The sequence below is a fragment of the Meriones unguiculatus genome, chromosome 10 (assembly GCF_030254825.1).
Source record: "Meriones unguiculatus strain TT.TT164.6M chromosome 10, Bangor_MerUng_6.1, whole genome shotgun sequence".
Lineage (NCBI taxonomy): Eukaryota > Metazoa > Chordata > Mammalia > Rodentia > Muridae > Meriones > Meriones unguiculatus.
The window spans coordinates 2476129-2488893 of NC_083358.1; the positions used below are offsets into that span (position 1 = coordinate 2476129).

The following is a 12765-nucleotide window of genomic DNA, read 5'->3' on the forward strand; positions in this document are numbered from 1 at the left end:
TTTCCGTTATGCTAACATTTAATGATACAGGGGTTCTTCTCAGATATTTGTCTTCTGTTGCATTTTCTTTCCAGAAATATCTTCACACAATTTGTCCACTTTTTAAACCGGATCATTTTTCTTTTTAAGAATCATGAGGGTTTGTTTTATTTTTTTATTCTGGATACAAGTTCTTCAAGAAATATGTAATTTGCAAGTTTTGTCTCTAAGTTTGTGAGTTATTGTTTCACTTTTGGGAGTCCATCCTTAGCTGTGTTCGTAATCATCTTGGAATAGACCCAGTTTCCCCTTCCCAATCTATATTTTCTTTCTTTGTCTTACTGAACCTAGGTAGCAACCCAGGCATTGTCTGGTCATTGACAACACTTTAACAATATTTTATTATAACCCACTGATTAGCTAAGGCTTCCTCCAACTTCTTGTGTAGTCTCTGTATTAAAATTGCTAACCTAACTTCCAGAAAAACACATAACAAGCTTAATTTTTATTTTTATCAAGTATAACTATATTTGTCTACATTCAGGTTTTATTACAAAGGAGGGAAGAAAGATAAACAGTGTGTTTTTATAATAAACACTTTATGTAATAATATTTCTTCTTAAAATTGATCCCTTGCTAAATTAAAGCAGTACACTTAATACCATTCAGTCCTTCAGTTTGAATGCTGAGATCTTCTGCTATTTGATTTCTGTTTTAGTAGTTGTTGTTCAGAGGAGAGCTGGTATGCACCTCGATTCACAGTGCTTTTGTCCTGGAATCAGCAAAGCATCTCTGAAAGTTCAGAAGAATGACTTCCACCTGTGTGAAAGTCCAGGAAGAGCCTAGGAATTTTCAGTTGACTGTGAAGGCTGGAATTCTCCTGCTTCAAATTTTTCCTTGAATTTTAAGTAGTCTCTTCTTTTGTCAAAATACTTTATCTATAGAGATAAAAAAAGGCCTGACATTAGAGTGCATTATTCAGCTTAGGCAAGCACAGCACAGATTTAAATGAACATGTTACTAGGTATTAATTGAATAGATGCGGAATCGTGGTCGGTATTCTGGAATGCCGAGTCCGGGGACTAGTGAGCCTTCTGAAGCCTGAAGAACCATGAATCTTTACCCCTCATGGCTAGAGTCCCCGTTCAGTGTCCTAATGTCCTGGGAACTTACAGAACAGTTTGATATGTACAAGAGCCTACTGGCAGGTCCGGGCTGGCCAACTCAGGAATCTCAGTCTTAGAGACAGTGCTTGGTTATCGGCTCAGTGTACTGCATCATTTTTCAGCCCTGGCATTTCTGCCAAGAATGTCTTATTTAGAAACAAACATCTGGGGAGAGACACATGACTAAAAACTCCCAAATTATTAACGACTTCACTTTATTCACAGAATCCTTCATGGGTCATTTGAAAAGTCTTAAATTCTAGAAGTATAAATCAAATCCAAGAACAAACGTGCCAGCTGCGATATTGCTCCAGCTCTGCAGACAAGGCAAATTCAGGACACCTCACATTTGCACTTTCAGACTAGAAAACACTGTTTTTGTTAAAAGCCTCAGTCTTAATGGACCCCCTGCCCGAATACTCCTTTCTTGTTCATTGAGAAATCTTGTTCTCCAGCATAGCAGAAATACAGGCTTGAGCAAACACCCTCCAGCCCAGAGTATCAAAGGCATCTTCACAGAGGGGCAGCCCTGACTGCCAACAGAGGCAGGACTCAAACACAGTTTCTGAACATGATGTTCAATCTTTAACTTCATGGAAAACAGCACCTCACTCCAGAGCTGGTGAGGACCTGTCTGAATACAGCTTTGACCTGAGGCTGCCAGGACACTTTATCCGAAACCCCATCCTTCCCGAGTCCCCTCCGGTTTGATGGCCTCTGTCTCTGGTGTGGTATGACAAGGTATTCTAAAATCTCACTCAGTCTGGAAATTTATCCCTGGTAGCCTTGAACTGACTACACTAGAATGGGTGTTCTATAAAGGACATCAGATTAAAAAGCATACTGTGTCCCTCACATTTTGTGGCAGATTAATTATTGCGACATCTGTTAGAAACCAACTGCCCCAAGAGACGATTACATTTAGAGGTTCTTTAGGCACTCCATCCCAACGTGAACGAGGGGAAAAGCCATACCTTACACTGAACCTTCTACAGCACTGACTTACCGATCAGAACGTGAGTGATGACATCTGTCTGAATCCCTTGTTCTCCACTGATTTAGTGACAGGTGAAACCTTCTGTAGTCTGTTAAAGCCTTTTAATAGACTGCTAGCTCCCACCAACCAAAAGGCTAAGAATGTCGCCAGACCACAGAAACTTTCTCGCTCTGGTGTAACTTACCTGATGTTTCCAAACATGAATTAGAAAACTGTGTTGACTCGGGACTTCTTGGTTCTGCTCCTATCACACTTCTGAAGCCACACTGTATGTGGGGAAACCTCAAGTCTGTGTCCTGAGCCAGCCACTCGTATTTGACCACAATGGACTAATGCTTTCAGTGCGAGGAGTATTTTGGTGTTGCCAACAACCTGGCTAGAACTCAGCCCCGCTCTGAGCGTTTCTCCTCCTGAACCTGCTTCTGTGAATGCGCCTAGAGCCCCGGTTCTCCTCTCCAGCACACGCCTGCATCCTTCTCAAGGGACTGCCAGACACCAGAGGAAGTACGAAAACTTCACGACTTTAGTACGAATCCCCTCTCCACCACAGTGGCTGGCTCATCTTGGACACGCTTCTCCTCCCGCTGCATAAAACTGAATGCAAGACCTCCCAAGGCTGAGTAAAAATCCTAGCAAAGCCAAGCGTCTCCCCCGAAACACATTCCCATAATCCTCCACTACCTCGTCGTCCAATCACACACGCGCGTCTTCGGACACACCTCTCAGTCTTGATAGGAGTGGGCAGAGGTGGGACGAGGTGAAGAGAGCAGAGAAGTGATGCCGGAGGGGCCAGGCTGAGTTATGACGAGGCTTGAGGGGCCGGGCTGTGGAGAAAGGCCGCGGGCGCCCGCGGAAGCCACAGCCCGGCCCCCCACGTCCCTTCCCAGTAACACCAGCCGGCCTGCGCGTGACCTCCCGTGCCCTTGTCCCTCAGCACGCACGCTGAGGTGGGTGGCGCTGCGGCCCGCGGACTCACCCACTGCTGGGGGCAGCTGGCCTCGAACGCGCTGCGGAGCTGCTGGCAGCGGGCCGCGTCGTCCGCGTGGTCGTCCAGGCAGCGCCAGTACAGGTCGCGCGCGCCCCAGCACGCCTGCCGCTCCTTCCTGGACGGGGCGGCCATCCCTGCGCGGCCACCAGAGGCTCCCGACCACGGGGAGACGACGGCGGAAGCGCCGGCCGCGGGCTGACCCGGCCCGGCCGCCGTTCGCGGCCCGAGGGGCGGGACTTCCGGGCGCGGCCTGCTCCTGGGGGCGGGAACTCGGCGCTGATTGGTAGGCACCGCCCTCTGCCCCCTGGTCGGCGCTTCCGCCCGAGGCTGGGGACGCCGTGCGCCCCGGTGGCCGCGCTGGGGCCGCTCCCGTCCTCAGGGTGTCGTGAGGAGGAGGCAGCGCCACACGCAGCGCCTCGGTGAGGCCCTGACTGCGTTCAGCCTCTGCAGGTTTTCAGGGTGACAGCGTGCTTGTAAGCACCGCCAACGTACGGGACAGATGCCCGAGTGGTCTAAGGACTGTGGTAGGGATGGCTGGACCTTATCCGTGTCCGTTTATAACAAGATACAGCGTTCTGTAAACTGACGGATGGCTCGAGGTGAAAGCCTTACCTGAGGTGAAAACGGAAATGTAAAGGTTTAGTTATTCTATCTGTATGGCCAAGTCGGACCGTGCACCACCTAAGTGCATCGAGAACAGGCACGAATGAAATCGGAGACCAAAGCAGTGGTGTGCACCGCCAGCCACAGCCTTCCACGATCAGGACATCACTGGGAGCCTGAGACTGACCATGAGGCGGTCCCACACTGGAAACAGCAAGCCGGAGTGTTGCTTTTGTCGGGTGTGGAGGCAACTCACTAACACAGCTGCAATCAAACATTCAAAAGAGAAAGTCGAGTTTTTTGAAAAAGGAATAAAATCAAAAAGCATCTAGTGAGAAATTAGTAACAGCAACTTCAGTAATGAATGTTAGCTCTGTAGCTGACAAGGAGGATCTTATAAACAAATGAGAGCAAGTAAAGCTTAGGAAAGTATTTCCAAAGAGATGACTAATGGTGATGGCAAGCAATTTTAATCCGTACTAAAAATCTTCCTACAAATTCCAGACAGTTCCATCAGTAGGTTCCTGCCCACTTTTATTCAATTCTCCTGTATTCTTGCTAAGTGTAAACTTGTACTACTGTCAAAATCTCCCAGTGTCCGAAATACCAATCTCACTGATGAGAGACTTTATCACTTATGTAACTAAAGTGTACATGATTGAGTGCCATCTGAGCATTTGTTGAGGGTGTTATGTGTTACATATTTTGTGTTCTTTAGGGCCTTTTCAGTATCCACCCCAAAGTCTATTCCAATGTCCATGGTGGACCTGTATGAGAAAAACGTGATTTTGGAGTTGAAAATTAATTTTTAAGAATTTATTACTCTGTATGTAGGGGTCTCTTGCCTGCGTGTATGTCTGTGTACCACATGCATGCAGTGTCTTTGGAAGACAGGAGAGTGTCAGATCCCCTGGGACTGGAATTGGAGACAGCTGTGAGCTGCCATGTCCTTGCTAGGGATTGAACCTGGGTCTTCTGGAGGAACAGCCAGTGTTTTAACTGCTGAGACACAGAGATCTTACTTGGTGAGTCACGGGCCATAAGAGACCCTATTTCAACAAACAAACCCTCCCCAAAATGATAGTCTCTGAGGCAAGATTTTCCTTTGGCATCTTTGTGCACATGCCTTCATGTAAACACACACACACATACACATCCCATAGTGACAAGTTTTAAACAAGGCTAATCTGCATGCATTTGTGAACCAATGAAATGATCTTTTGAGGAAGTGTGTGCAGTTTAGTAAACCTGAAGACAGTACTTACTGCATGTTGGCAATTTCAGAAGCTACTGTGCTTGTATATTATTCAAACTAGCTAACACCACCATCTGACCCGAACCATAACTGTGCTGTGAGATATGATAGAGTAATAAAAAGGAAAACTGCCTGTACAATAATAGGACAGATCACAATATCCGGAGGCATGGGCAAGTCAGAGAATGGACACAATGGTTGTCCCTCTAATTTTGAGTCTTTTCTGTTTTTGTTTTATCTTCCTTTGTTTGAGACAGGGTCTCACTGTGTAACTCTGGCTGTCCTGGAACTCACCGTGTACACCCTGCTGGCCATGACCTCACAGAGATCCACCTGCCTCTGTCCCCCAAGTGCTGGGTGATTTTATAAGTTCTTTGGCTTCTTGTAAACTACAGGATTAAGGATAAACACATAAGTAGTAAAACTGGACAGAAAAGCAAAGATCTTCTCAGCTGATTCCAGGGCAAGGCGAAATTTGATCAGAGATAGTACACAGAGACTCTGTGTGTGAAGCCTTTGGGTTCTGCCTCTAGACCTGGACTTTGCTCTCTGAGCATTCTTTAAACCACGTCCATGTTTTGTTTACATTTCTGCATGAATATGTGTACCCAGTTTTTAATAGAATGAGTAATTGGCCCAAGAGAGGTCATCACTGGTGGGATTGCTCTACAGAAACACAAGAACGGCGGCCTCTGATACAGAGCAGGATTGCTGGATTTCAAGGTTCTTCCTGGCCAGAAGCCAGCAGTGCCTAGTGCTCCCCACCACTCGTGAGCCACACAGCTCTTCACCGTCCCTGACAGGGCTGAGGCAAGAGGAGAAGAACTGCCAAAGCAGCGAGCATACTGCCGTCAGGGCCCCACCTCCCCCAGAGACAGTTCACGAGCAGCACGAAGCAGCCACCACACAAGGATCTAGAGATACCAGCAAAGCCCATGTTCACGCCACCAGTGAACATGCAATAGGGCCAGTAAAAGGCAAGCACCCCAAGGTGCTGTCAGCGGCTGTGTGCCACAAGGGGCACGGTCTCCTGCCCTGCACTTGAAATGCGCAGCCGGTGAGGAGGAGGCAGGGGAGGGCAGAAGGCAGGCCCAGCCTCAAGAAATTGCGGGAGTCACCAAGTCTGAACTGAGCGGATCCACAAACGCCGTGGGCAGAGCAGTTCAGACTCAGTTGCACTGAAAACAAGGCTGTTGTTCTGACGCTGCCCACAGACTTTTATTTATACTGTGCTTTTCCGAGCAGTTACCAGAGACACCTCCGCAGGAGCACAAACAGCGCAGATTCCTTTGACTGCGGTGTTGCCACACACCTCCTGAATTCGGTGTCCATCTCTCCTGATGCTGTCCCCTTGTTAACTGGAGATGTCCTGCATGGTTGCCCCTCTCCTCCCCTCCCTCCCTCCTTCTCTCTCCCCACTCCCTCCTGTTTTTCTTGGTGTGTTGATCTACCCTCACAGTTCCTCTGTTTCTATTTCTGCTTGAAAGGCAAGACGAGGTCTGGGCCTTAAACATTCTTTTTTAAGGTCCCCAGAGGGCATCTCCGCTAATTTGTTCTGAAATGTTAGCGCTGGGTCTGTCTACTCATTTCATGTCTTTCTTCTATCGTGTACCCCTGTTGTTAAATCATCCACTGCCTCTGTCTTTGTCTCTGTGTATTTAGCCAGCTATTAATTATGCATGCATGTATGTCTCATTATGTGTATATTTTTACCCATTCATTCATCCAGTCATATGTACAGCTCTTGTTGTGCTGTTTACTCAAACCCCACCAGTGTCGGTGCTCTCAAATTTTCTGTTGATTGCTGAGAGCAGCTCATTCCAGCATACCACCTGACTGTGTTTCCTGCTTTTCACATTTATTTCTAGCAGCTGTTGCTGTGGTTTGGGTGTGTCCCTCTAAGCTCATGGATGATTGGTCTCTGGAATGGTGGTGTTAGGCAGTGGTGTGACGCTTGAGCTGTGAGGTGCAATGCTGACGAGAGCAGAGGAAGCCTTGAGTGAGTGAAGGCTTGAGTCAGAGTGCACTGTTGACATGGGCGTGGCCGTGTCAAGGACCACAGAGCCTCAGGCCCGAGGAGAATGGCAAAGTGTCCCTCCCGATCTGTGTGCGAGTGTTGACAGTGTCTGCAGAAATGTCACCATAGCATCCCCCACCCAGATATTAAAGCTTACGGACTCCTCCCCATGCATGGGTGCATAAGGGGTGTGTGTGTGTGTGTAGCTGTCTGTCATTTCTTCATTCCCTCACTGCCCCAGTCAGGTCCAACTCCCTGGAGCAATGATGGACACAGCAGAAGGCCATCAGGTCTCGTCCTGTATTGTCCTTGTGAGAGATTAAGGTAGCTCTCAGGAGTCCCTGCTCAGTGTCTTAAGGGCACTACTTTGAGAGAGCAAGACCGGCCACCTCCCCGTGTTGGGACTCATCTCTCTCCATCTGATCTCTCCCTCTCCCACATGCTTTCCCATGCTATTGGCGATGGTACAAATGCAGACATCTGGCACGCTGTTTGGACTTTCAGCTGCCAACAAAGTCAGCCAAATAAACCCCTTTCTTTACCAATCACACTGTCTCCAGGATTTCGCTACAATGGAAAATAGGCAGGTGTTACAACAGCCCACAGCTGGCTCTTGGGTGTATAAACATGCTGTGTTTCAGAGTGTAGCTCCCTTCCTCACTCATATTCCTGGTTCTTGGATTTCACTAACTTACAGCTATTGGTCTTCACTTATCCACTTTGTTTCTGAGGCATTTCCTTGCTGCCTCTTTTTCTTAGTCCTTTATTTCCTACTTTTGGTGTCATTCTGTTTTAGTTTTATCCCTTAAACATAGAGGTCAGTACATTCAAAGCTCTTATGTGAGGGTCCCTGGCTTTGTTTGTTTGCTTGTGACAGGGACTTGTGTCCAGCCCGCACTGGCCTATGTAGCAGGCTGGTCTTGAACTTCCGATTCTCTTGACTCCACTTTCCAAGTGTGGGGATGGCTGAGATGTACTTGCACGCTCAACCAGGATCTTTGTTTTCCATTGGTCATGACTGATCTCATCTTCACTGACTAGGAAATGTCTGGAATGACCCCAACATCTGGCCAGGGTCTGGGAGGTTTCGGGCAGGAACTCCTAGAGTTCATGTTGACCACAGTTTGTCTTGAGAGGCTAGGAGCCAGGCGGAGACTAACCTGTCTTCTATTTTGAGAAATGGATGTCCATAGGGCAAAATTAAAAGTATTGGTGTTTAATGGCTAAAAATGGCCAAATAGCAAAACTGTCTGAATTAAAGATGTCTGAGTTAAATTAATATTGCCTTATCTGAGAGTTTTGTCACTGGATCACCAATATTTAAATATAGGAGAGTTTATCTTATTTTTATTTATTTACATTTTTTCTTCAAAATATATTTTCCTTAGTTTAAAAATTGTTATAAGGCTAAAAGCAAATATCACACAAATCTAAAATAATAATATATTCAAAAATAAAATGTGTTCAAAGTACTCAAAACTTACACATTCAGAAAAATAGAAGTGGAGGTAAATATAAACCAAAAACTTAAATTTCTGTGCGTTTTTACAGCAAAGTGATAAAATATTCAGACATTAATGAAATATAAAAGGCAAACCGGACAATAATCAGTTTATGAAACAAAACAGTGTAATAAAATTTTATGTAAAAACTTATGAAAAGTTTATTAAATATTAGCTATTTTTATTAAAAACATCTAGTCCTTCAAACACTTCAAAAGATGTTGTGATATGTTCGGTGTTGCAGTGTTTTTTTTTCTCTCAGGGATCCTATCGTGTTCGTCACAGTACCACATACCTGCCAAATCGTGATTGGGAACGTGAGCTCACGCCTGCTCTGCTCTGCCCTCCATCTTCAACCAACTCGGCCGCTCCCAGGTTAACCCGCTTGCATAGCAAACACTGTAGGGTTTAAACCTGGGGCTCAAGCCTGGCTGCTGGCCTCCCGTGACCCCAGCTCTGAAGAGAACAGCTCTTTCAGGAGGGAGCCCACAGCGGCAGCACAGGCCTCATCATGTTCTAGAGCAGTTTATCTGCAGCCATGTGGGATATGGTGCCAGTCTTGCCCACACTCCTCTGTGGACACTTTGCCCTTGGTTTCTTTTATTCCCTCTGTTTCTTTTCCACCCCCGAGAATTCCTCAGCATGTCTAACCTTTGATTTCCAGAACCTGAGGTGGGAGAGGAAATAAGTGCTTCAGCTGTCATCACAAGCTTCTCTCTTTCCAAAACACTGTAGAGATGCTGACAGGAAACACAGCTGCCCGGCACATGGCTGCTCACGGTGACAGGTAAGCCCAGTGACCAGCATGACGGTGGCCCCCGGCAGGCTCGGGCTGCCCACTCTGCCCCTTCTCTCATGGTCTTTCCATCTTGGCTCCATGCTTGCTGCCACCACCCCCCTCCCAGTGTCCAGCATGGTATTTCTTCCTACTGTAAATAAAATGATCGCCCTCCTTTTCGGCACATCTGTCTCCTTTCTAGCCACAAAACATACATTTGAGCTTCTTGGTTCCCCAGGTGTGAGCATGTGTGACAATTACTTGGTTCCAGAGTGAGTACAATGACCATTAGATCGTACACAGGAGGCTCCTTCCCGCCAGCCCTCAGCAGAGCAGCGTTTCCTCGCCTTGTGGAATGGCAGTGGCCCCGGCCAGGAGCTGGAGCAGTGTCCTCTTTGGCACTGTAGCGCACACCCAGGCCAGCTCTGGGCACCTGTATTTGTGCCCGTTCTACTTTCAGTCAACCACACACCAAGGCTCTCATTTCTCTTCATGTTTTTCAAACTGCTTTGGACAGAGAGGATTTCAAATATTTATTTATTTGGTCTATAAATACTTCAAGAAGCTGAATAATTGAAACAGCGCTCACCTTACATTTAGAAGTTAAAGTTAATCAAGTTGCCAAGACCACTAACTCAGGCAACAAAGACAGTTCAGTCGGGTAGACTTGGCAGACGGGTGACCATTTTATGAATAAAATACAGCATCTGGATTGAGCCTTAGAGAGATGAATCGAGTGTTCGGAGCAGGGGAGACCCAAAGCAGCTCAGGTGAAAGGGGCCTGCCATCCGTCAGACGGTGGTACCCAGGAAATGGCACACTGGCGAGGCTGCACACTGCAGGGACCTGCACACTCCTGGAGCAAATGGAAGCTGAGCAGCCACTACGGGAATCAGTGCAGTGGGTCTTCCAGAAGCTAAGCGTGACGCCCTCCTATGACCTATGACCTACACCACCTCTCAGTATTTACCCCGAGACGCCAAGTCAACATACCACAGAGGTCTTACATGTCAGCGTTTACAGCGCACTATTCACGAGAGCTAAGCATGGACCAGCCTGAGCATCTGACAGCTGAGAGGTAGCTAAGGACCGTGTGAACACACGGATGGATTGTTTTCACTCACCCAGATGGAGGTCACCGTGCAGGAGAACGGGCGATTGGCCTGTTCAGTGAACTGCATCAGTCTCGGAAAGACGCAGTCTGCGTGTTCTCTCGTGTGTGTGCCTAGACTTAAGAGACACGCAAAATCATGTGTACTGGTGGATGGCCTGCAAGCAGCTGTGAAATCAGGGGACGAGGGCTGGTGGGAGGGTCCGGGGTGAGAGAGGACAGGGTGGAAACAGGCTCAAAGTCTATGTCGTTCTTGCACAAAAAGTCTGACATCCCAGTTGTAGTTTGCTCTCTGTGGCTGGGATAACACAATGACCAAAGCAGCTTGGAAAAGAGAGGAAAGGGTGGATCTCAGCTTACGGCACCATCCTCTGCTGCGGGATCAGGGAGGGGCTCAGCGGACAGTGGCCCAGGGAAGCTGGTGCTGGCCTTGCTCCCTGGCTTTCTCAGCTACGTTTCTGATAAGCAACCCCACCCCAAAACACACACACAGGCACACACCTAGATATGGCACTGGCCACAGTGAACAGGACCCTCCTCCATCAACTAGCAACCAAGACAACTACCCAGACACAATGATCCAGGCACTTCCTCAGCTGGTTTCCTTTCCTAGGCCTATGTCAAGCTACTGTATGAAGCCAGGACAGTGATGCTTTTCAGTAGTTTTTACAAATCAAAGGAGCAGCGGTGCTTAGTCTTCTTGGGCTGTGATGACACAGCACTTACACAGACCACAGCTTGTAAATAGAATGTATTTCTCTCAGTTCTGAAAGCTGAGCCGTTGTCGTAGTCACAGAGACCGTGAGGCCTTGCCCTCCCTCTACAGCTGCATCTCTCCACACTCACCAATGAGTCTGTGTCCAGCCTCAAGGCTGCCTGAGCACGTTACTGATCCAGAGCCTAACCAAAAATGTGTCTAGGGCTACCTTTGGATTCCTCACTAGCCTCTTACCACCTGCCCACCTCTGCGACTGACCTAACGCTCTTATGACTATTTTGCAAATATTTTGGAATGTACAAACAGATCCCCAGATTCCAGCAGCCAAAAGACTGTCTTGGGGAAACCGGAGGCCTAGGGCTGCAATTTCCCTGCTGTGCTGTGGCCTGCCTACCCAATGTGCCAGCAATGGCTCTGAAAACTGTCTCATTTATGGCTTTCTTCGTTCTGTCATGATCAAAACTTCATGAAACTGTTAACACAACGGAACATGGGATCTACAGTAGCATGCATCTGTGTTCCTGAGCTACGGTCTCTCACATGCTCCAGAATAAAGCGTCTCATCCCGTAAGGCAAGAGCCATGGTTTATGTTTTCGTTTCCGCATCGACACAGATAAACTCAGCTCTTTCAGTGTCGCTGTTGTTGACCTAAGGACCTGAGAATTTACAAGATCAGAACATTTTTTTGCCTTAACTTAGTGAAGTAAAAACTGAAATGTGGCATAAAAAAAATAATGAAGCAGTTTCAATGAGGCCAAGAAGTGCGGTTTTCTTTTTCTTTTTCCTTTCTTTCTTTCTTTCTTTCTTTCTTTCTTTCTTTTTTTGTCTAATTAAACCTGAATGTTCTGAAAATTTTAAAATAATTGTTTAACTGTGCCAGCATGAACCCGTAGTCACCTAGGCAACAGAACAGGTTTCCATGGAAACACATGGATCTGTATCAAAGAAGTACCTTGATTTTCAAGGGTAGGAATGAGCTTCATCTCAGGAGCACCTGAACTCACTGCTAGCTGCTCAGTCAGTATCTCAAATCCAGCGTCTTCAGCGAACTCACCCCAAAGCCAGGGCTGCGCCTGATGCTGTCCAAGGTACTGAAGCTTAGCCCCACACCCCAACCAACAGGTTTACATAATTTACAACATTGCACTGACTAAACAAGAACAACGATGCGGTTGTGCAGAGTGATGGAGGGAGCCGCTCTGCAGGTGTGGGGAATCTTTGTGATGAGTCTCAGGGAGGCTAAGAGAACAGGTTCTCGGGGCAGTGTCTGTGTGGAGGGACGGCCCAGTCTGCCTTGGCCTGTGAGTGAAGGAGGATAGAGTATGTGCTGGGAGAGGTGTGGGTCTCAGCATCATCCTCTGAATCCGTCATCCCCCCCAACTATGTCCCCAGGGTCACCCAGGGTCCTGCCTAACTCACTTGATCCCCAGAGGGGGTCAGTTAACATAACCTTTGAAGTGAGTGGTATTGGGTCAGGACCCCCAAGACCAAGTTCTCAGCACAAAGGAGATTTATTTGCCCCAGAGGGACAAAGGACAGGAGAGAAGAGACAAAGACAGGAGACAGAGGTACCTATGGGAGAAGGGGAGGGAGCAACAGCGGAGAGGGAAAGGGGTATTTTCCCGAAAGTGGGGGATGAAGGACTACCTC

At 47.5% G+C, this 12765-nt stretch overlaps 1 protein-coding gene across 1 annotated transcript; it reads right to left on the minus strand.

Moving 5' to 3' along the window:
• Window positions 1–481: 481 nt before the first annotated feature.
• LOC110555227 (cytochrome c oxidase assembly factor 6 homolog) lies at window positions 482–3357 on the minus strand. The gene is made up of 2 exons (XM_021648339.2): window positions 3119–3357; window positions 482–917 (listed from the first exon to the last, which is right to left on the minus strand). Exons 1-2 carry the CDS (start codon window positions 3260–3262, stop codon window positions 822–824), a joined length of 240 nt encoding a protein of 79 aa, XP_021504014.1. The 5' UTR covers window positions 3263–3357; the 3' UTR covers window positions 482–821.
• Between the last annotated feature and the right edge of the window lie 9408 nt (window positions 3358–12765).